Below are 22,825 nucleotides of genomic sequence, written 5' to 3'. Positions count from 1 at the left end.
CGGATGAAAGAAAGATAACCAGAACGATAAGCCCCACATTTTGATCAAACGTCCCCACATTTCAACCTCAAGAAAAGTGGGGCCCCTACCTGCAATCCTCGATTGGCGAAAAATTTCCCAAAGTCCAAACCGACTCGAAGCGCAAACTCTCCTTTCATCACCATCACCACATCCAAACACCTCCCACCGCTCCAACCAACCGCCGCTCCCAACTCCCCAACCAATCCGAATACCCCACCCGCCACTCACCCAAAATGCATCTCATGTACCTCCCCGAGGCCAACGGCTCCGGCCGGCGCTACACTCTCAAGAAGGTCATGGACGGGCAGGTGACCAAGTCGGCGCACCCGGCGCGGTTCTCGCCTGACGACAAGTGGTCGCGCCATCGGATTGCTGTGCGCAAGAGGTTTGCTGTGCTGTTGGCGCAGAAGAGTATGTTTTCACAATGTCCTTCTTGCCTTGTGGTGCCTTTGGAAGGGGGGCTGGATGGAGATGTGTATTGGATGGATGGATGGGCGGAAGAATGAACGAATGGGATGCTAACGATAGGTGGTGTAGAATAAATTGGCGGACGATTTGACGACTGCGGACGACGTGGCTCTCTAGAAGGCAGGTCGCCGGCAACCCTTCGATAATACCGTGGTCACCGTGAATAGCCGAAAGACATTGAATCCGATCCCGATTGGTTGTCAACAGCAGCCTTAACATTGGTTCAGCGCTCTTAAGGGCGACGGCCGGCTACGGGACGTTATTGCTGGGTACAGCGAGCACAGTGTTCCTGCTGTGCAAGGAGTTGTGAACTCTTAGAGGAGTCTATGCTTGGGGTGATGATATGAGGAAGTGCTTTACGCGCCGAAGACACCAGGCGAGGGTTCGAAAAGCAATTGGGCGTTGAGGCTGGGGTTTTGGCATTATACTCACGGCGTTATTTGGGCTTGCTCCACGCATAAAAATGCATTATTTTCGTACCACATAAGGAGCCGACCCGTCTCACGGTTTGTGCCAGGTTACCACGTTCCTTTACTCGGATTCCTTAAGTCTATCTCTGCATTCTACTCACCTCCGCTTCTTAGAATTAACATTCCGCCCTGCACCAACCTTGATCCTGCCATTCCCTGGTGCTCTTGCGCCCCCCAAAATGCTCGGCAAATAATCCTGGTCCATGATATCGCGCGTTTTCAACCGGCGCTCCTCATCCAACTTCTTAGTGTACTCCTTCTGATCCTCGGCCAAGATCAACTCCTTTCCCCATCCATTCTTGCCCCCGCCCTTAACAGTGTTGCCCTTCCCACTCGCCGAACCATGAGTCGGCTTGGGTATGCTGAAGACGTTCCCGCGGTTGTTATACTGGAAATTCTTCTTGAGGTGGAGGGTGAAGTTACCGCCGGCATCGGTGCTGCACGAAACCCGCGTTAGGGTAGGCTGGCCGCAGGAGGGGCAAAACTGCTTCGACATATCTCGGCAGACTTTAAAGCAGCCGTGGCAACGCAGGACCCATGTTTTTAGGTAGGTGATGCGGGAGAACCCAGAGTCCAGGAGGCTATAGTTGTCAGCATTGCTTTGTTGCATGGCTAAGAGGTTAACAAACGTACTTCAGGTTTATCCTCAACGCTACGTTCCGCATTGCCATATCGCCCGTGATCAAGGCGGACTGCAGCACCCGTTGTACCAGCTGGGGATCTGTGTGTGCGTTTTCGCGTGCCTGGTATTTCTTGATGTTGCTCGGGGCTGCCAGAACCTGTTAGCAAGGGTCTCTCTGGGCGGGGGATCAGTGCTCTCATACTAATCCATTCCCCAGCTCCGTCATCCTCGTCCTCCTCCGTTGACGGTTCATCTTCTGCAGTAATTTCTGCGGGTGCAGTCTCGTCCAGAGTGACATTTTCCAGCTCTTCCGCGACCAAGTCTGTCGTGGCCTCATCGGTGGAGGGGGCTCCATCTGTCGCTGTTGGTGCGGCCTCCTTTTGTTGGCTCGAAGGTTCGGACTCAGGAGCAGCAGATGTTTGTTCCGTATTAGGTGTGGTTTCCGCCACGCTGTTTGTTGGCCCGTCGGCACCATCCTCCGTCTTCCCGGGTGGCTTGCCATTTACTCCTTTCTGGTTCGGTTCTCGCCGCAATCGCCACTATATCCATCGTTAACGTCCGCAATTTTAGCCTCCCAATGTTCTGTGACATACATCTCCCCCATTCCTCTCGACCTCCAAATCGTACGTTAACGCAAGGAGGTGGATATCGGGTTTCGACAAGACTTGGAGGTCACCAGTCTTTCGCGCGAAAGTTGTGACAAACTGGACAGACTCGGGGCGGGGTGTTCGGAGTTTAAGGAAGGGTGATAGGGTCGTCTGAAACCGGGATCTCGTTGCCTCATCGCGAACTGTCAACAACAGTAAGGTTAGCGAGACGTCCAGGACGAGTGGCATCTCGGAATCCTACTCTCTGAGACCACAGCGGGAATGGTGTAAAGCTCTTCGGCCTGTGCAAGTAGCGTAGATACCGTCGGATCGTTCTTGATGATCGCATTGGCGTCTATTACGAGCGAGTGAATCAGCTTGGTCGGTGATGGTACCGCTATCTGAGGCAATGATGTTGGAAGCACATTTCCTGGCGTGGGCATGGTGGGGTTGGCGTTGGCGCTGTCGTTTTGCGCCTGAGCGGCTGGTTCGGTCGCAGGGTGATCCATTGTCGAAATCCAGTTTATAAAACGTCGAAACCGGGAACTTTGCGGCCCCTTGTTTATTGAAAGCGCCCTTAAGTCGACATAATTGCACCCAGGAATCTTTCGACCCCTCGATTTTCCAAAATTCAAGTGGGGCGTTCCGGCAGAATTCCACTTCCGATTCTGGACGGGCGGTGAATGAGAGAACCCACATAAACCTTAATTAACGGTCAGATCCCTAAGACTTCACAGACGGTTGTTATTCTCAGCTGGGACTCTCTTCTCAGCTATCACCCAAGTCGTCGCCTTCGTCCGCTGTCAGTTACAGAACCTGATGGCATCTAAAAATTGAAAACCACAGATCATACGCCTCGCGATCCAACTTTGCTAAGCCATTTTCCAGTTGCAGCTCGAGAAGCTTGCGCCAGTGGCCACAAATGTCCACCTTTGTTATGCACACGGCGACGTACCCTCGAAGATGCCCGTATGTCGGGTTGTAAGGTTCTACATCACCCTACTCACCATTGAAGATTACTACTCTCTATAAAACGCCCCCGCTTATCCTCCAATGTTCCAATCCTAGCAGTTTTCCAATCCCGCCTTTCTTAAGCTTACCGGACTTTACCTTGACATCCCATCTTCCTCGATCGAGTCACCAACATGGAAGCTCAGTCTTACACAGCCCTGGCATGGGCTGCTGGCTTGGCGCTCCAGTCTTTTCGAACTATCCCACGCCTATATGATCGTCTGGTCCGCCCGATCGGTCGACGTCTCGGTTTTGAGGACGTTAACGCCGAAGACACCGAGAATAATGAGCGTATACAAGAGCCCACCATAACCCACACCAACTCCATTGACCCCATGCCAATTGATGAATCCCTGGTTCCTCTTATTCGGCAAATCTCAGCCCCTCTTTTCCACGCAGGGACACGACCCTTGTCCATGATGAACCCATATCTTCAGAGGGTCCACACAATTACGACGAGCTGGGCTTTCGATTTGAAAACTACGCTCAGAGCTTGGAACACCAACAGGAAAGCCCAAGCGGTTACCCAAGAAATAGTGTTTCAGAGACAAGCTGGGATTGCACTTCGGTTTAAGAGGGAGTTTGTAAATGATTGGCTATACAATGTACAAGCACGGCATCGAGCATGGCGGCAGGAGATGGAGGAATTGGACAAAGCGATGGCAGGAGTAATCTCAAACTACGCCGTGCGAAGGGCAAATTAGGACTGATTTAAACCTCGCAGTGACGGCGGGGTGTGCGTTATGGTTGGAGGCGCGCGAGTAGGAAGTTGGTTGAGCTTGTAGTTGCAAGGGGGACGGTGATCTGCTCAAGTCAAAAATGTTGATAGAAAAATTTTGATATTTGTCACCGTAAAAGAGGAGTCGCCAAATGCCGCTGCAATTGACCCCTTCTGCTGTATTGTGACAATAGAAAACAAAAGAACGGTGTAAAACAACATGACGTCAAAAATGAAATGAGAGTGGCCTGGACGCTCGGCTGGCTTGTCCCAAAAGCCCGGGCATCGGAAACTTCCTGTTCATCATTGCCCACAAACGAGAAATATCACGTTACATACATGACTTCGCAGGGCACACAACATGGTTTGACGACTTGTCACGGGTCACGACGACGCAGCGGCGAGCGTCCCTTCACTCCGCCCCGGACTTTGGTGTCCCCAACCCCAAGTTCTCAATCACCCATTCTCCGGTTGGTCAGAACAACCGAAAACCTGCCCGATCGGGCAACGGGTGCGACTTGGGCCCTAACGGTGAAGTTGGAGACTGTTGGAGTCGAACCCGAACCCACTGAATCTGGGGTTACTGGCGCAGAAGACGTGTGCCAAGCCCTCCGGAGCTTGCCCGAAGCTGCAGATACGAGCCCGCCTCGTGGTCGCGTCATATTGGCGGCTCCAGGGGACGATGAGCGAACACAAGCACTTTGCGTCCTCACCGCGTCGTCAGCAGAACGAGATCTTTCAGCTCAAAGAATCGATGAAGTGGCGGGTCAGACGGCAAAATGAAGCGCCGCTTTCTGCTGGCTGGGTTTGACGTCTTGAAGGTGCCGAAGTGGAGGAAGCATTTCATGCTGTTAACCTAGGCGCGAGAACGACGAACGTTAGCTAACTAAACGAACAAGAGTCAAGAGTTGGGTTGAAAGCTGCAAGGGTTCACAGCTGCAGTGGTTCCACGTGTGTTTTCCCCGAGGTCTCAGCCATTTTTAGCAAGTGTTTCCATCCAGACCTCCTAGATAATCGGGTTGTTCAACACCACAGCACAGCTTTGGGCCATCGGCCTAACTCTCAAGCTCACCTCATCTTGGGCCACCCCCGCCAAGTGTTCCGTCTTTTGTCCACGAGAAGTGTGCCGCACTTTCCGCGCTCCCAAATCCTAGCGCAGCGGCGTTTGTTTGCAGACTGGGATCTCCCAAGCGGCACCAGGGCTTTTCTCGTGTTAGTGAGTGCCAGCCCAATCTAGATACGATCGGCGGGCCGTGACGACCGAGACGGGCGGTCCAAGCCACTGTGGCAGGGCGCGATGTGACAGGGGTCAACAAGCCCATCTTGGTTCCTTCTCTTTTCCCCCGCATATTGGAACGCAAAACCAAAGTTGATGGGTTTCTGGCACGCGCAGCGGCTCAACAGCATGGACGGTTCCGCATGTTTGCGCTGACGGTTCCACCGCCAATTACCCAACTCGTGTGCATCCTACAGGGTGTTAGCTCTCGATCATGGTCGAGTCTGGCACGGCACATGACTTGAGCTCCCCGAATCCCCAACTCTCCGAGCTCTCCAAATCCCCAACTGCACTCGGTTGAGTCGGTTCTCGGGACCGGATCCGAACTCTATTGGGTACGCCTACGGAGACTGACAACGGGCCCCCGCTTGCTCTCTCGTATTTGTCGATTTTGTCATCGTTTTCGGGCGAAGTGGCTGGTGAGCATGGGGCATGTCCGGTAAGGACGGCGCGTGGACCAACAGGATCTTGACAAGGCTGCCATGATGATCCTATTTTGGGCATAAGGGTAATGGCAAGATCGGGGTGCTGTTGCGCTGGTGTTGTGGGGGCAGGTATTGTTCCGACGCTCCCCGCATGTTAGGCAAGGTGTTGACGCCTTGGGACCGTCGATGATGTCTATATAAGAGGCGTGGTCTCCCACTGACAGATCAATTACCTTACTCACTCATCCAGCAAGCAACTGAACAGCCTACACTCGCTTTCATCCTCATCACAACACAAACAAACAACCCAACCAACAACTACCAACACCACAACCACCACCACCACCATGCTCGCCAAGCTCTCCGTCCTCGCCCTTGCGGCTCTCGCCCCCCTCGTCTCCGCCGTCGGCAAGGCCCGCGTCGTCAACAAGGGCGACGACACCGTCTACGTCTGGTCCGTCGGCTCCCAGATCGCCGGTCCCTACACGTTGAACAAGGGCGGCTACTACAGCGAGGAGTTCACCAAGGACCCCGTAACCGGCGGCAAGGCCTTCAAGATCACCAAGACCATCGACGGTCTCTACACCGGCGCTCCCCAGACCATCTTCGCGTACAGCCTCGACAACGACAAGGTCTGGTACGACCTGAGCGACGTCTTTGGTGACGCTTTCAACGGCAAGAAGCTCGTTGTTGCCTCGGCTGAGACCACCTGCCCGTCGATCATCTGGCCCACTGGTGTGCCGCCTGCCGGTAGCCAGGTCAAGGTGTGCACGTCGACACAGGACGTGAAGCTTACCATCTATTAAGCGTGGGGAAGTAACTAAAAGGTTATGATGGGTTATTTTGGGTAAATCACACGGGTGAGGAGTACGGGTCTATGGGACGGTACATATTTTACAGCGGGCATATTGGGTGGGCGGTTTTTGCTTCTTACAATCCTTAGATGGAAGGTTCACATAGCCTTCTCATTAATTGATCAATGATAAACGGCTATCTCTGCTACTACTGTTCGTCTTTGCATTGCTTATTATATCACCTATCCTCTGCATCCTTTTTCTCAGTGTGCACCGAGTTCAATGGGTGTTTGCCCCCCCTTGGCCTTGACCCTGTGAGCCAACACATCGGACTGATGAACGAATCAAATCTTGGTGTTAGTCCGACCAGAATATTAAGCAACAGGAACTGATAAGAGCCAGCCAACGAAAATCAAACAATGTTTCCTGTAACCACTAAGGCCCTTTATCTCTCTTATGCACCGTTATGCATTATTGTGCGACCTGCTTTGATTGGATTGTCTCTATTCACCGGCATGCTTGTCGACATCACAACGTCTATTGTTGACCATTCTATCCCAGTTGTGTCTTCTGTCTAAATGTATGACATGTCCTCATCAATCCCTCCACGACAAGTAAGTCATCCATCGTGGCACCATACTTGACAACCTTTCTAGTCCATCACCCTTCTAGCTGTCCCAATCTCTCTAATTGATCATGGCATTCCTGAAGCAATCCCAACCTCACTCTACTTACTCAATCCCTCAAGAACCGCAACCACGCCCTCGCAACAGCAAGCCCATCATGTTTCTCCTTTATCCTCCCCATCGCATCTTCAAATGCGGCATCAGGCAACACACCCAGCTTGTGTCGCGTCTGCAACAGCGTTTTCATGAGGAAGGGCGTGTATTCCGGGTGACCTTGTGTCGTCATCAGGCTACCTGGGGCATACATGCCCTGGCAATGACAGGAGGAAGTCGAGCCGAGGCGAACGATGGGGACGGATGGGTTGAAGGGTAAGGCAGAGGGATGCGAGAGGACAGCGTCACGGTGGGATTGGTAGATGTTCTGTTGTTGTTAATTCGTTGCGTGTCATAGGGACCAGGAAATACCCAGGGAAACGACGTAGAAAAGATAGGGACAAAAGGGGCAGAAAGAGAAAAGGGAAAAAAAAAAAAGAGAGATAACACTCACCAAACACTCCCCGGTCCTCAACACCCACCTCCCCTCCTCACTAACCTCCACCTCCGTAACCGCCACCTCCCACCCACCCGCTGACGGCCCAACCACACCCCCCAACGCCCTCGCCACAATCTGATGCCCAAAACACACCCCAATCACCTTCACCCGGCCCCCTTCCAACAGACCCCGGGTATACTCCGTCAACCGCACAATCCACTCGTCATCGTCATACGCCGTGTACCGCGACCCCGTGATGAGCACGGCATCGATGGTGCCCGGGTCCGGGTAGACGGCCTCGGGGTGGATGACGTCGTGGGCCGTGAGGGTTAGTTGGGATTCTAAGGGTTGTGGTGGCTCATTCTGATGCTGAGGCTGGGAAGGGTCTACGGTTTCGCAGGCCGTGCGGAGGAGGGTGGTGAAGATGGTGTCGAAGGTGCCGAGACGGGAGCTGATGGCCGGGATGGGGGTGTCGGTGAGGAGGATGGCGAGACGGAGAGGGTCAGGATTTGGAAAGGAACCCATCTTGGAGGCTAGTTTGATGGGGATTTATTATTGTGTTTGGGTGTATTTGGTTGTATAATTAATTATGAATTTTGGGGGGGTTCAACGTTATTCTTTTCGTTTTCCATTTCACCTCCTGTTTCTCTTTTTTTCTCTTTTTCTTTTACCTTTAATACCTCTTTCCTCACACATTCCTTTCTATTTAAATCCCGCGGTAGGAGTCATTCGTGCGACCGGCGGATTATTCTGCTCCACACCGCTTCGTGTACTTCGACAAGGGAGGTGAGTAATGTCAACAAGATGATATTCCAGACCGTTAGACACGTGATGCACGATGGCGAGGATGGTCGATACCGGCCCGTATCTCTTTAACCACCGGGCCTATCTCACGTCAGCGGAGTACCACCCTCCGACGGATGTGGACAAATATCTCGGTTGGGGGAGGAAAAAAACGGCCTTTTTTTCGTGAGGCTGTGGGAGAACGAGGCAGGGAATAAGCAAACGATTGCACAATCGCAACTTACGGGATGTCATGTGATACGTCGACCACGTTCCAGAACGTAACCGTTTCGTTCCCTCGACCGGGGCATCCGGATGTGCCCCTGCACGCGTTCCGATCACGGACCTCGAGCCGGGCCGGATCGAGATCCTTCGGGAACAGGGCCAGATACAGCCGGTGGGATCCAATTTGCCGTGGATTTTAGCAAGGGAGGCCAAATATAGGCTGGGATGACTGGGATAACGATTCTATCACGTCTAATGGGTCTATGGTATGAACTACAAAGTCAATGCTGCAGCTTTACACCGCTGTATCCTCTCCCTCGCTTGTCGTCTCGCGTAACGACACCGCGTTGTCCAGGACCGGGTCCTTGAGAACGATGTACTGGGATCGGGCTCGAATCTTGCTTCCGTACTTGTAGAGCACGAATGGTACGGGCACAAGCACTACCGAGACAAACCCCAGCAAACTGCTCGCCCAGCCGATGCCCATGGAGGAGAACATCTGCACGGTGAACAGTGGGAATGCACCACCTCCAGCATACCGCAGCAAGCTGTTGGCACTCAACGCACTGGCTCCATGCAGAGACCCGTAAGCGTTCATGATATACAACGCGCCGCTGCTGTAGACCATGATGTTGCCGACGGCAAATGGCACAGCAGCCACCACAGGACTGGCCCAGTACGTGCCCGCCTCGGCAGTCCAGCCGAACCAGAACAAGCTGGCTGGGTTGAGAGCCGCGCCGACCATGGCGCCGTACAACCGATACTCGGGCGGTACAAGGCCGACCCCGAAACGTGCCTCCAGTGCCGGGTAGGTGCGGCGGTCGATGTAGACAACGGCCAAGAACCCGATCACACAGCCCAAGGCAATCGAAATGAATGTGAGCCCTTCTTCGCCAGGGGGGAAGTTGTACTTGCCACTGCTGCCAGCGCCGTCACCAAACACGTAAGGGAAGGCGGCGAAGAAGGAGTAGAAGACGGCGAAGTTGAAGGCCATGTAGATGGTCATGAAGAGCACGATGGATTCGACAAAGAGCATCTTGAAGGGTTTGAGCACAATGCGTTGTACGATGGCGCTCGAGGGAAGTGCGAATTTTGGGGCAGCAGCAGCAGTTTCGGTCGCTAGTGACGGGTTGCTCGCCAGCGCGGCCTTCTTCTCGGCTTGCGCGCGCTTCTGGAGGATGGTCTTCTTGTAGGTCTCGAACTGCGGCAGGGCGTACACGTAATTGAAGGCAACCATGAAGAGGATGACCCACTCGAGCCAGCGGAAGCCCTTGGCTTGGCTCAGGAAACCACCGATGACGGGACCTGTGAGAGAGAGGAAAGTTGGTTTGTTTGGTCACGCAAGAGGGTCGAGTGAAGGTGGGGGGGAGGGGGGGGGGGGGGGGGGGGGGGGTTCTTACCAAAAGCCGGCCCCAGGAACGGTGACACAAAATAAAAGGGGTAAATAAGTCCCGCCATAGTCGGCGGCCAGAGATCCGCATTCGTCCCGCCGCCCACCGAGACGACGGCACTGCCGAAGAACCCAGCGAGCGTGCGGCAAACAATGAGCGTCGGGAAATTCTGGGCAAAGCCAGACCCTAAGATGAAGAGCCCAAACACGGGGACCGTGGACAAATACACGATGCGGCGGCCATAGTACTCGCTGACGGGGGCCGCAATGATGGCGCCGAGACCCAGGGCCCAAAGGAACAGAGAAAGCCCGAGGAGGGATTCGGTGTGGGAAACGCCGAACTCGCGTGAGATGTCCTCCGCGCCGGAGGTGTAGACGGAAGAGGCGAAGGAGCTGGAACCCGTTAGCGTCGAACCACAACCACGTTTTGGAGCTTTGGGGAGGGGGACTTGAGAACTTACACGTTGACACAGAGCAAGGCGGGTATGCTAGTCATGTAGAGGCGTTTCCACATCGGCCAGTTGTATGGACAATTAGGATCGTCCGGCCCGCGCCAATCGGATGGGTCGGTCACCTCGTTTGCGACCGTCATTGGGCCTTTGGTCTCGGAGTCGCTCATGTGTGTCTTGGTCGACAACTGTCGAGTTTAAGTCTTGTTGACTTTTTGGCGTCTTGCTGAAAGTGAAGCAGAGTTTGCGGTTCAAAAGAAAGTCGGTCAATTGCGAAGTAGAAGAACAATATTAGCACAAACAAACGGCAATTAGTCACGGCCTCACCAAGTCATCATCACGATTTTGCGGGTCCAACCGGGGGCGAAATGCCGAAACGAAATCGCTAAGGCCCGGAAGCACCGAATGAAGGCTGTGAGGGAAGCACCGAATCCATCGATTGGTCCGGTTGGGGTTGGTTTTCGGAAAGATTCGAATCACGGGCCGTTGGGGGAGGATGGATGGCAAACATGGAACTCTGCGGTTGCCGCAATCGGACAAAATGCTGAAGCTTGGCTTTCGACGTCGTAACATGGGAACATGGGGTGCTCAAAGTCCCGAACGAAACCCACAGCGGTGTGCGGGCCGTTTCCTAGCGCAGAGAGCCGAAAACCTCCATCTCTCTGCGACGGTGAGCATCCATTATTGCATTGTGGTGGATCTACATACATACGGTCTCATCCGGCTCTCCGGGCACGGAAGAAATTGGGCGGTTCCGGTCGCACGCTGGAGGCCATTTAAAATCCCACGGGACTTCCCTTCCAGGGCTGCAGACGCCCCTAGCACGCCGTTACGTAAAGCGGCTGACCGCTGAGACCCTAGCGTTGCACGGCGCCTGACAATGCAGCTCGGCATGCATCATGCCTTCCATAACGTCAACCTCTGTTTAGGCGACGCCTGAGCTGAAAATTTTTACTCCCACGCGTCCTTCAAACATCGTGCGATCCAAACATTAGCCAGCGTTTCATCCCAGAGAAATATTTTTCTCATCCACGGGGATTCACGGATTGGGGCCAGAATCTCACACCCCGATCTTTCGCCGACGACGACACGGGTTATGCATCCGGTCTCGAGCTGCCCAATAATGCTCGACGCTCCTTAGCACGCCCACCAAAGCACAACTTGAACATTTTCCACCTCCTTTACGCCATCCGAAGCCAATCACGACATCGCGTCAAGCGGCGTGGCCATGCCGTGAATGTCCACCGGGATATCCGATGGTTGGGTGGGAAATGTCACATTCTCTCAACATCTCATCCTTCCTCACCTCATCAACAACTAGCCATGGCGAATGTCAGCACAAGAGGTATTGGGCATCACGGCGCCCTTGAAGGGACCCTCTTGACTGCGTTTGCGTCCGAGCCGTCCTGCCACATCCCAGAATATTTTGGCAAGATTCGCGGCCGTTTTCCCAGTTTTCGCCGAGGTCTCCGCCCCTGGCGGTTGATCGTGTCTGATCCCCTTGGAAGAACACCCCTGGGGAAACCCTACTTTTGGCTCAATCCTACTTTTGCTGGGCCGCTGAGAGACCGCGGTAGCCGCCAAGTATATTTTAACGGCCCGCTGCGGGCCGGGGAACAAGGCCGGTGTCGAAAGACGCCACAGGCCCCGGATCGGAAGCAATTGCATTAGCGCGACTTCAGCTGGGGTCGAACTGCGATCATGAGCCTGAACGGGTTCGACGGCATGCTTCGACACTGTCTTGTTTCACACAACCTGTCGAAATAGAGTCCCAACGGACGGGGTTCGCTCCCGTGGCTCGTTTCACAGCGCAGGCACTGCGAGACACAAGAACAGAGCCGCTTTAAACGTGCTCGGGGACTGCGATCTGGTCTTGGCGCCCATATAAGCGAGCAAGGTGTCCGTCCATCCATCTCGGCCCTCAACAAGACGCGGCCAGTGTTGCAGTGCCGCAGTGCGGGGCGGGGCCCGATGGTGTTTTCTCGTGTATCCTCCGTCCGGGCCTCCAAAAGCCGAGAATGGAGGTTCGTAACTTGGTTCGGCCGAGCGTGGGGCGATGGCTGACTGTAGCTTCTCGACCCATTAAGTCCGCTAGGCCTCCTAGTCTTTCCCCCAGTTCTGGTCGCACACCGGATGGCACACGGCTTCTTAGTGGCTGAGAATTGAAAACGCGTCCACCCGGCTGTAGCTTGTTTGCAGTAGGGCAGTTGTCGTCACCACCGCCCTCCTCAAGCCACCAGAGCCACCCTCCCTGCACTCTCCACAACGTGGAGGATGTCTCCTCTCATGCTGGACCCCCGTAGGCCAGAACACGGATGATTCCAGTGTACATACATGCTACCTGTCCATACACGTACGATGCCTAGTGGCTGCTGGACCCAGTCCTGTCGCCCCATGTAATAAGACCCGCAGATCTGGGCGGCAGATTTTAGACCCTTTCGGTAAAGGAGCCAACCCCCTTGGGCCGCGCAAAGCTTGGCCACCACGACACCTGGCTCGCTTCAAGCTGCCGAGTGCTAAGATGCGCGGGGCACGTTCCATCACACATGCCTGGTGTCGAAGAAGGCATGCGGAGAAGTTTAGGGCCACGCCCGCTGCTCGTCCAGATGCAGGTGGACATAGTAGGCACACGCTTTCAGATAGAATAATCATACGCTGAGGGTGTGGAAGCTCAGTCATGTACTCATCACCTGAACAGACCCCGGCTCGTGGACAGAGTGGTGTCTTGTCATATTCATTACCTATTTTCTATTGTTGAGAGTAATGAAGAGAGGGGATGGTTGGAAAGACGGGGGGGTTGCGTCCCCCACGACGAGGACGAGAGAGGACGGGTACAAATACCGCTGCCGGACTGCGGATTGACGAGGACCTGTTTGCTCTGCTTGTCCGGTCGAACTCAAGCTGCCTCTTTCATCACACGACGATTCCCGCAAGCCGATATTCAACAACGGCAACACGCCCAGCATGAAGTTCCTTACAACAGCTAGTCTTCCCTCCTTCTCGTTGGGGACCAAAAGGCCCTCTTACATCCATTTTGCCGATGTCGCCTTTGATTTATCCATCCCCTTGACCAGCCCGCAGACGGTGGGCGTATGGATATGTGACGGCCAGGAAGTCACAGCGTCTTTGCTGGACCGATGGCTCAGCCAGGCTGTCAATGTCCCCAAGTCCATCCTCGTTCGCGATGTTAGCGCGATCCCCCGTCTCGAAGAGCTCGCCAAGGGCCGGGTGGCTGCGATCTCGGCATTCCCCGCTGAGCTGCCCTCTGCCACACCGAGGGAAAAGGACGAAGCCATTCTCCGGGCAGCGGAGAAGCTCTACGCCCAAGCCCATGCCAACGCCACAGCCGAGCGGTCCAAGGTCAAGCCCACCATCAAAAACAAGGAGAAGCCCTCCGTGGTGCTCGTCGGCGCGGGCATCATGAACCTCCTAACCGGCAAACTTCTCGCCGAGAAAGGCTTCCAAGTCCGCATTGTCGATCAGGCTCCCGACCCGCGAGCGACCCAACCTCAGGACTGGACCGCCCTCGGCGTGACCAGTGGCGGGCACAACGCGCGCATGTTCACGTACACCGAGGCGGACAACTACAACGAACAAGACAGTGAGCTCTATGCGGACATGCAGTCCATCTTCCGCAAGACGGTACGCGAAGGCGGGTGGAGTGTCAAGGAGCCCAAGGCCTTCACACCGGCGGAGCACGACTGGGTGGGTGCGTTTGAGCGCGTTCCCGGCTGGATGGCGGCCATGTTTAAGAAGGAGATCCACAGCGTCAACACGGAGGCTGGGAGGCTGTGGAAGGAGCTGATCAAGACTGCTCCGGAATTGTTTGAGGAATCTGGGTTCCGCAAGGACATTGTGCGGTTGTACGTTGAGTCGGTAGCGCTGGAGGCTTCTGTCGGGCTCAACGGCAACCTTGGCTCGCTTCTTCAGACCCCGTCCACGGAAGAGTTTCTGACCAGCTACCCGGTCTTCCGTTCCGCGGTTGAGACGGACCACCTGGCTGGCGGGCTCATCGTCGACGGCTTCACCGTCAACGTCCACCTGTTTGTCGAGAAGCTGATTGCACGTATCACATCACTGGGCGGCGAGTTCATCTGGAACAGCGAGGTCCAGGGCATCCAGCGCAACGCCCAGGGAGAAGTGACGGCGCTCAAGACGCAGCGTGGGGCGGATCTGCAGGCCGACCACTTTGTCATTAGCCCCGGCACGAGCGGCCACTCACTGCTCCACGGCACGGCGAGTGAGAACCTGGTGCAGGGCGTGCTGGGCATCTGGCTGCAGATTCCCAACGTGGAGCCCAAGGTGAACCATTCGATGAAGATCCATCGGCGCGGGCACAAGGTTGAGGACATCAACGTGACCGTGGCCAAGGACCAGCAGACGGGCGAGGACATTCTCATTTTCGGGGGCGGGTACGGATACGTCGGGCTGGACCGCCGGCCGGACCCGGAGTCGCCCGAGCTGGCAGCCCTGTACGACGAGCTGGAAGAGGTCGCGCGGATTTACTTCCCCCGGGGCTACGAGTTGGCCAAGTCGCGCGGGCCCACGTCCTTCTACCCCGGCGGACACCGCAAGCTGTGCGTGCGACCGTTTACACCGACCGGGCTGGGTCTGTTTGAGACAATCCCCACCTCGGCGGGTGGACAGCTCATCATCACCGGCGGGAACAACACAGGTGGTTTCGCCCAGGCGCCGGCGATCGCCCAAGCTGTGCTCAGATCGTTCCGTGGAGAAGCCGATCCCATCCAGGTCCTTTTCCACCCGGCACGCGGCAAGCTCCCGCGCTCTGCGGTATACAAATCGCGGACGCCTAGCCCGCTCGCATCGCCGTCGCTCAGCACCGACGACCTCAAGTCCGAACTGGTCCCGCAGCCACAACAACAACCCCCAACCCCGGAACCCCTCAAGGTCCTCCTCGTCTGCTCCGACAGCCCCAACCACACCTACCTCCGCTATCGTCTCTCCGAAGCCTTCCCGGGCGGGTACCACTGCATCGTGGAGCCCGACGCCGGCCAACTCCGGCATCTCGCCAAACAAAAGCGTCACATCGACGGCGCCTGGCAACGCTACCACGGTCTCCGCCGCAAACTCCTCGGCCACTCCGCCCGTCGCGCAGCCCACTTCGCCTCCCTCATCCCCACCGACTACACACCCCCCACCCCGGACCTCATCGTCGATACCGTCAACTCCTCCCCCGTCTGGAAAGCCGTCGAGGAATGGCAGCCCGAACTCACCATCGTATCCGGCACCAAATACATCGGCAAGAAACTCTCCGACCGCGCGGGCCTCATGATCAACCTCCACACGGGCCACCTGCCAGAATACAAAGGCAATCACTGCATCTTCTTCGCACTCGCCGACGGCCGCGTCGACTGCGTGGCCTCCACCCTGCACCAACTCACCTCCACCCTCGACGGCGGCGACGTGCTGGACCGCGTGTACCCGACCATTGACCCGACCACGGACAATGAAGATACGCTGTATACCAAGTGTTTGCAGTTGTCGGTGGAGAGGGTGGTGGAGCATGCGAAGCGATTTGAGAGAGGGGAGGAACTGGAGTTTGTGCCGCAGCGGAAGAGGCCGGCGGGCGCGGGGCCCGAGAAGGTGTATCGGCATCGGGATCGGACGGTTGGGAGGGAGTTGGGGGTGTGGTGGAAGGTTAGTGTGGGGGGGTTGTTGAAGGGGGGGAATTAGGGGGAGTAGCCAAGGGGGTGGATATAAGGTGTTGGAAGGGAATTGGATGTCATGGAAAAGACGAGTTGTCGGCAAACAAATAAGGTGATTGGTTTACATGAGGGTTAAGGGACGATGGAGTTTAAAAAGGATTTGTTTATATCAAATGATAGTGTCCGTGCGCTTTTACAATACATCAACCAAGATTCAAATATCTGATGTAAAGATAAGCGAGCAGTGAAAGGTGCAAGGGATATGTACTATACATGTATGTAACCGGCGTACTACCTAAGTAAGTTACCCCTATATACCCTAACCCTCACTCACCCTCATTCCCTCCTCTTTTCCTACTTCTCTCTAGGTACATCTGTATCTACGCCTTAGCACACACCGTGGTAGTCGCCGTAACCGTAACCGTCCCCGTAGCCGGCTTCGTCACATACGCAATCCGCGTCACAGGGAACAGCTGCGTATCAATATCCACCACCGCCGTGCCCGTCAACGTCGACACCACATTATCAATCACCGTCACCGTGGTGTACACCGTCGTGTACGAGCTCACCGGCGGGTACACCTGCGACCCTTCGCCCTCGCCGTGGTCCCCGCTCTGCCGTTGCTCCACGCCAACAGCTGGTGCAATAGCGCGGGGCGTGGGCGCAGCAGCGCGAGCGTTGGCTCCCGAACCGCACTTCTCGGTCCGCGTGATGGTGTCGGTGACTGTCTTACGCTGGGTAACGGTGATGGTGGTTGTGGTCTCCGGCGACGGGTTGCCCTTGCAGGAGGTATACGTCGACGTGCCCGGGATGATGGAAGTGACATCCGTAGCGATGGCCACAGTGTTCTTCGTCTCGACCGACACACCGGGTTCACTGAAGTACTCCCAGTCCTCGAGGGATTTGGTCGATGTGGGCAGACCCGTAACGCCCGGGATAGTGGTGGAGCGCGTGGAGGTTGTCAGGCAGAGACCTGTGGTGGTCGCGATGTGCTCCCAGTTGGACCAGGTCCAGGTGAGGTACTCCCAGTCGGCGTACTGCACGACGAGGGTGTTGAGGCAGTGGTAGGAGACGTAGGTTGCTGTCGGGGTGGTGACGGTGATGGTCGGGGTGTGGAAGAAGTACTGGGTTTGCGGGGCGCGGGTGAGGTTGGTGACGGTGACGGTGCTTTGGGCGGTGGCGGTGATGGTGGTGGTGGTGGTGGTCCACTTGTCTGGGGGGTAGCTGTAGTTGTAGGTGATGCAAGAGGAGGTCACCGTGCTGGTGAAGGCGGGCGGGGCCGCGGTGGAGGTCCAGCCGGCTTCGCGGGTGATGGTAGGGTCGTTGGGGTTGACGGTTACTGTGGCCGGGGGGATCCAGACGGTGGTGGTTGAGACGATGATTTCGTCGCGCTTGTCAACGGCGAGGGCGGCGTTGCCTGCGTTAGCGTTGGCGTTGGCTTGGATCGGGCTGGCTGAAGTGAGGGCTGCCAGCTGGAGGAGGCAGGCTCCAAGGAACCGCAGACCCTGTCGTGACCGGGCCATGGTGATGGTGTGCTGCTTAGTATTGTGTATGGTTTGACACGGACTAAACAAAACGGACTAAGAAGACCAGACCAGTACCGCTATTCTAGACGAGGTAGGTGATCTTCAGGCACATCGATCATCCTTGGACGATGATCCCTCGTCATCTTATACTCGCACCAGCCTATGCCTTGTTCCCCAACCCCCAAACTCCTTTCCGTATCCCGCCAAGAAACAAGTTAACAGCCCCTCTTCGGATATCCCCTCACAATCACAATCACAACACCACAGAAAACCAGGCCGACCGCGCGCGTTGCTTAGTCTCGCCATGTCGTATCCCCAACACACCCATTGCTTACCCTCCGATGAGTAAACGGACCATCGCGCGGGTCTGTCCCACCAAAATCGACCAAAATGAGAGGGAAAACAAGACAACCACCCAACGGAGATTTGTTAGCCGATAGTTCGATACTACCTACCCCAACACTTCCAGCCGGAGCAGCCCTGCAAACGCCAGCAGCGGCCGCCCAGCCCTGTTCTGCCCTGCATGGGATTTTGCCTCTTTTGTGGCCATACGACGCACGAGACACTAGGCATCCAAGATCTAATCAGCTTGGCGGCCGTGGCCGTGGCCGTTCGTGCCGAGATTCTTCGTCGTTCTTTCCGCCAGACACTTGTTAATTACCCCTCCCCCGCATCGACAAGCCGTTGGGGGGGGAAACGGTAAGTTTACCGGGTGGAGACGCGGAGTACGACTCTCCGTGGATTGGAAAGCCCGAAATCAGTTTACAATCTTGGCTTGCTGCTGGCCGGATAGCCGGGTTGTTGGTGTTAACTCCGGGTGTGGTTTCGGGAAACATGCAACCAAGGGTCGTGGCTATCCAGTTACGAGGTGTACTTGGTAACTGGGCTAATTAGGTTCGGAAAATCTCTGGTCTCTCTCCTAGGCCTATCCGAACGAGCGACGGTTGATGATTTTTGTGTTACCACACCGGGGAAAATGCTAGTACGTACACAGTACGTATCCGGCTGAGAGAAAAATAAAATAAAATAAAATCAAGCACCAGCTGGAAGAGGATGTCATCAGAACAATAGGTACCTAGCTAGCTCTGACATTCCGCTCTCGACTCAAATGCCCCCCCAAGTAACTTCTTAGAGCTAATTACGCCCAACCAAGAAACAATCCTTCGTCCAGAATACGGGTTCACTGCCAAGGTGAGGGAAAATACTACTATGTACCTTATGTAAACAGTCAGCAAACCACGAAAGGGCGGAAACCATAGTTTCCCCCAGAGTGTCAAGTGATTGCACCCTCAGCCCATAGTCGACGCAGGCCGAACCCCAGTCTTTGGTACGACCGTAATACCACAACAAAATGCTCCCCCAACCCACCGCTGACCGGCAAATTATAAATTCTGGCCCGTTTCCCTCGACCACTATGCAACTCTAAGCGGCTGCCGACCCAACTCTTTGATTGGCGGGTTCGTATACTTCGGTGCCCGACTCGACTGTCACCGGCCCGTTCAGATTCAACCTGGTCACCGGAGCCAGTCTTCGACAACATGCATGGCTGACCGATTCCATGGGTCGTGTCATGTCATCTTATGGGAAGTACTCCGTCCTGTATTGGATGAGACAAAGACAATATTTATTATTGATGATGTCTTGGTTGTATGGCCGGGCCTACCCTTTTTGGGAGGTGAATTTTCTTCAAAGCTGCCCGTTTAGGTTCAGCTTGTTAAAATAGCTCCGACGAAAGGGAAATTAAAAAAGTAACATGCACTCTAAAAATACCAATGGTCAACAAAAACAAAGGTAGCCCAATTAATGACCCCGGGCGAATGCACAAGGCAGTCGAAAAAAGCCGCCTCGGTCGTATCGCACCTGTCGAGGTCCTAATCGGAATGTGACGTTAAACCCGACATTTCTCGTCTTCCCAAAATACCAAACCGACACCGCCAAATGATCCCGGACATCGATCCGGAGAAAAAAACACGGGCTAATTAACCTTGTTCACGCAACTTACCTCCGAATGACGAATCCATCGCGGGACCGGCCGCAAAGGGAAGGTTAAAAACTTAAAATCTGGGGCTTCGATGGAAGAACCCAGTCAACACACCAGAAAAAGACCAAATAGGAAAATGGTATTTCTAAGTCTGTTGACTCCCTCTCGGATTGAATTCACCGCTGCGGGCCGTGCTATTCCCGCGGCGTTGACTTCCTGCTAGGCCAGACGGGAGGTTTTTGAATCAATAGCCACGGGGTTTCAAATGTGTAGAATCAGGGACAGGAAAGCGGCATGTTTGACCACCCCCCCAAAGAAGAAGCCTGAACCCATAGAATTGGACCTGTGAACGACAAAGAGACTTGGATCGCGTTAATGAGCGATTGAAGCAGCGCGCAATGAATCTTGAATCATGTTAAGGAGCTACTGAAGCAGGGCTAGGCTATGCTAAAGAAGCAGATGCAAGATATCAATTCCATCCCCTTCCCTCTTCACTCCCCTTTGTCAAGCGCTCCTTTCAAGCCGACGTCAACATGTACCCCTCAGGCACGGAAAACTCCCTGGCAAGGGCCTTCAAAGCCTCCATAGGGTCCATACCCTGCATAACCTTCATGGCGCTCACGACCCGGCATTCACCCATGGCAATATCACCCTCCGCGCCGCAATCATGCTTGTTCTCCATGGTCTCCTTCATCTTCTCCTCCCCCTTGAGGCGGATGATACCATTCTCGTCCTCTGAGTATGGAATCTGCGTCAGGAAGCCCTCGTCATCTGAGCCAAAGGTGCGGCTTACGATCCGAGGTGACGGAGGCGTGTAAGGCAGCGGGCCAGCCTTGCCGCGGCGAATGTCGGGGTATGGCCGCCATTCCGGGTCGTCCTTGTCGAGGCGCATCAGCGCCACGCGGGCCCTGCGGCGGGGTGGGTATGTTAGCGATATAATAGGCTTGGTGCACAAAACATCGGCAGGCAGTAGCGTTGGTAGAGAGAGATCAGTAGTAAGTGGGATAGCAACGTACCACTCGCGGCCGGGATCGCCGGAAAGCTTGGCCGCCTCAATCTTGTTGAGGAGAGCGGTCGAGTTGGGAGCGAACAGTTCTACCTCCATGGCCGTGAACCAGCCGGCGAAACGGAAGCCGGCTGCCTTGGGCTTGCCAGCGAATACGGCGATGCCGTCGTGTACGGGCGGGATGTACTTCATGGTCGGCGTGTTCACGGCAGTCACCTCGGGCGTCTCGGAAGGGACCAGCATCGAGATTATCTGGCCGCCGTCGTCGAAAACTTCCATGTCGGGGCCGTCTTCGATTTGGTAGCGCGGGAGACGGCGGGGAGCGCTCAGTCTGACGGCCCTGCGCTCCGTCATCTCGTCGTGGCTGGTCCCTTGGCTGGCTTCGAGAAGCAGGCCCTTCTTCTCGGCGTAGCCGGGAAGGAGGTTCAGTCGCGCCTTGGCGTAAATGATGTTGTTCTTCAGGAAGTCGGGCTGTTTAGCCAGTGAGACCAGGATGTAGGAGACAACGGTGGGGTTGTCGACCGTGGCGTTGAGGATGCCAATGTTCCTGGGGTTGACCTCTTCGCGGTTGAAGTAGGTCGCGATGTTCTCCGCGAAGTGACTACAGAGTCGTTGGTGTTAGTAACCATGTTGCTTCGAGTGACCACATCAAATCAAACTTGTATTCCGAATTTCCAAATGAGAAAGCTCAGCGTAAATGAACGTCCTCAAGGGGGTTATTTCGTCCTTTAGAATCCAAAAGCAATGCGGCTCAGAAGACATACCAATTCTTGCCAAGACGGAGCCTGGAAACCTTGGGACCATCAAGTCCTTTCTCGTCATTGCCTTTCTTCGCGCTAGAGTCGCTGAGCTTGCGGTCGCTTCTGTTCGAAGAGGCTACGGCTCGAGAGCCACCACGCGAACTACTACGACTGTCGCCTCGGCCGCCGCGAGAGCCGCCTCCACGGCTAAAACCTCCACGGCTGCCGCCACGGCTACCACCACGGTCACCAGTGTCACCACCGCGGCTACCACCACCATGACTGCCACGTCCGGCCCGTCCGAGAAAGCCTTGACCACGAAGAGTCATGGTTTTCTTGGCGGTCAAAACGTTGGAGAAGCAGAAAATAAATAGAAACTCGAGACAAGGAAACGCTCGAGGTAAAAAATGCTGCGGTCAGTCAATAATAATAGGCTGACGAACCTCAACGTCGAGGGTTGCAGTGAACTGGGTTGAACTATGGAAAACTCTGCAACTTGCGGGAGAGGGAGAAAATGAAAGGAAGGAAAGGAAATTCCAGGCCCTTTAAATAGTAAAAGGCGTGGGTAAGAAGAAGGAGGGCGCCCTAGGGCATAGGGCGCAGGGCACAAGCCGCGATCTAACGCGGGTCCGGCTGGTTCTTCGACACCCGGCCTTCGACGGCCTCAGGCATTTTGGCTGATATTGTTCTCTTTGTCACGATGTCTCGGCGGTCGGCGGCAACTGCAGTTTGAATAGGCTTGGTTTCTTCTTCAAAGAGGACCGGGGTCCGGTCTGAGGGAGTCACACGCCCCTTCACGCACTCATCGACATACCTATCGACATGCCCATCGACACAGGGCCAAACGCACACGCACACATACCCACATACTCCGACACAACCGAGCAATAAGCCTGTTCAAGACCCCTAAAACATTGTTCTCCAGACCGAGGGAACACCAAAAGCCACAAGGCCAACCAAGGCTAACCAAAGCTAGAGGGCGAGAAAGAGATTCACTAGCCCGGCCCGGGATGGGTGGTGAGAACAAGGCACCGAGAACTAGGCAGCAAGATGCCGGAGTTTTGGGGACAGTGGTGTCGTCTACAACGGGAAGGCGCCACTACTGCAATTCATCGTTCTCTTCAGACCATTTATTCCATTCCTTCGAACCATAGGTAGGTAGTTAGCAATGGGGGGGTTGGCATTCCCTAGCAAGAAGGGAACGAAACGGTTTTTTAACACACCTCACACGATCGCTAATTTCCTTCTTCTCCAACCAGCCAAGAACCTACCACTCGCCCACCAAATGGGCTGCAAGTCTGCCTATATAAACACCCCTTCGCCCCCCTATTCACACACTAACCATTCCACTAGCAACGACTGCGAACGACGTGCCCATCGAGGGCATGCCCCAGATGATCCTGGGCCGAGACGACGAGAAGCTCGCCGAGGCCTTCGTGGAAGGCTTCCACCTCGGCTCCGACAACGGCTACGCGAGGGCCAGGGAGGAGACCTTCCTCGCCGCCGCCG

The 22,825-nt window shown here is 55.3% G+C and overlaps 8 protein-coding genes across 8 annotated transcripts; 3 read left to right on the top strand and 5 right to left on the bottom strand.

Moving 5' to 3' along the window:
* Positions 1-254: 254 nt before the first annotated feature.
* On the top strand, positions 255-563 carry C8A04DRAFT_33248 (H/ACA ribonucleoprotein complex subunit 3; the record flags this gene model as incomplete). The annotated part of the gene is made up of 2 exons (XM_062782386.1): positions 255-432; positions 559-563. The coding sequence occupies 2 exons, from the start codon at positions 255-257 to the stop codon at positions 561-563; spliced, it is 183 nt and encodes a 60-aa protein (XP_062632651.1).
* A 493-nt stretch (positions 564-1,056) lies between these two features.
* On the bottom strand, positions 1,057-2,677 carry C8A04DRAFT_33247 (RNA-binding protein NOB1; the record flags this gene model as incomplete). Its single annotated transcript, XM_062782385.1, has 5 exons — positions 1,057-1,540; positions 1,593-1,728; positions 1,784-2,120; positions 2,175-2,371; positions 2,431-2,677. The coding sequence occupies 5 exons, from the start codon at positions 2,675-2,677 to the stop codon at positions 1,057-1,059; spliced, it is 1,401 nt and encodes a 466-aa protein (XP_062632650.1).
* Positions 2,678-5,945: 3,268 nt separating this feature from the next.
* C8A04DRAFT_40851 (putative bys1 family protein) lies at positions 5,946-6,404 on the top strand (the record flags this gene model as incomplete). Its single annotated transcript, XM_062785083.1, has 1 exon — positions 5,946-6,404. The coding sequence occupies one exon, from the start codon at positions 5,946-5,948 to the stop codon at positions 6,402-6,404; it is 459 nt and encodes a 152-aa protein (XP_062632649.1).
* A 723-nt stretch (positions 6,405-7,127) lies between these two features.
* Positions 7,128-8,075, bottom strand: C8A04DRAFT_40850 (putative glutamine amidotransferase class-I; the record flags this gene model as incomplete). The annotated part of the gene is made up of 2 exons (XM_062785082.1): positions 7,128-7,439; positions 7,566-8,075. 2 exons carry the CDS (start codon positions 8,073-8,075, stop codon positions 7,128-7,130), a joined length of 822 nt encoding a protein of 273 aa, XP_062632648.1.
* Positions 8,076-8,853: 778 nt separating this feature from the next.
* Positions 8,854-10,540, bottom strand: C8A04DRAFT_15996 (major facilitator superfamily transporter; the record flags this gene model as incomplete). The annotated part of the gene is made up of 3 exons (XM_062778695.1): positions 8,854-9,863; positions 9,959-10,341; positions 10,410-10,540. 3 exons carry the CDS (start codon positions 10,538-10,540, stop codon positions 8,854-8,856), a joined length of 1,524 nt encoding a protein of 507 aa, XP_062632647.1.
* A 2,821-nt stretch (positions 10,541-13,361) lies between these two features.
* Positions 13,362-16,091, top strand: C8A04DRAFT_33243 (FAD dependent oxidoreductase-domain-containing protein; the record flags this gene model as incomplete). The annotated part of the gene is made up of 1 exon (XM_062782384.1): positions 13,362-16,091. The coding sequence occupies one exon, from the start codon at positions 13,362-13,364 to the stop codon at positions 16,089-16,091; it is 2,730 nt and encodes a 909-aa protein (XP_062632646.1).
* Positions 16,092-16,443: 352 nt separating this feature from the next.
* C8A04DRAFT_16002 (uncharacterized protein) lies at positions 16,444-17,586 on the bottom strand (the record flags this gene model as incomplete). The annotated part of the gene is made up of 2 exons (XM_062778697.1): positions 16,444-16,700; positions 16,755-17,586. 2 exons carry the CDS (start codon positions 17,584-17,586, stop codon positions 16,444-16,446), a joined length of 1,089 nt encoding a protein of 362 aa, XP_062632645.1.
* A 2,501-nt stretch (positions 17,587-20,087) lies between these two features.
* Positions 20,088-21,110, bottom strand: C8A04DRAFT_16001 (uncharacterized protein; the record flags this gene model as incomplete). The annotated part of the gene is made up of 1 exon (XM_062778696.1): positions 20,088-21,110. A coding segment is annotated over one exon (1,023 nt), but the record flags the coding sequence as incomplete, so codon positions are not given.
* Between the last annotated feature and the right edge of the window lie 1,715 nt (positions 21,111-22,825).

The sequence above is a fragment of the Dichotomopilus funicola genome (assembly GCF_033296635.1).
Source record: "Dichotomopilus funicola strain CBS 141.50 unplaced genomic scaffold C8A04scaffold_120, whole genome shotgun sequence".
Taxonomy (NCBI): Eukaryota; Fungi; Ascomycota; class Sordariomycetes; order Sordariales; family Chaetomiaceae; genus Dichotomopilus; species Dichotomopilus funicola.
The sequence above is the reverse complement of the archived record's forward strand: the minus strand, read 5'-3'. Positions and strand labels throughout refer to the sequence as shown.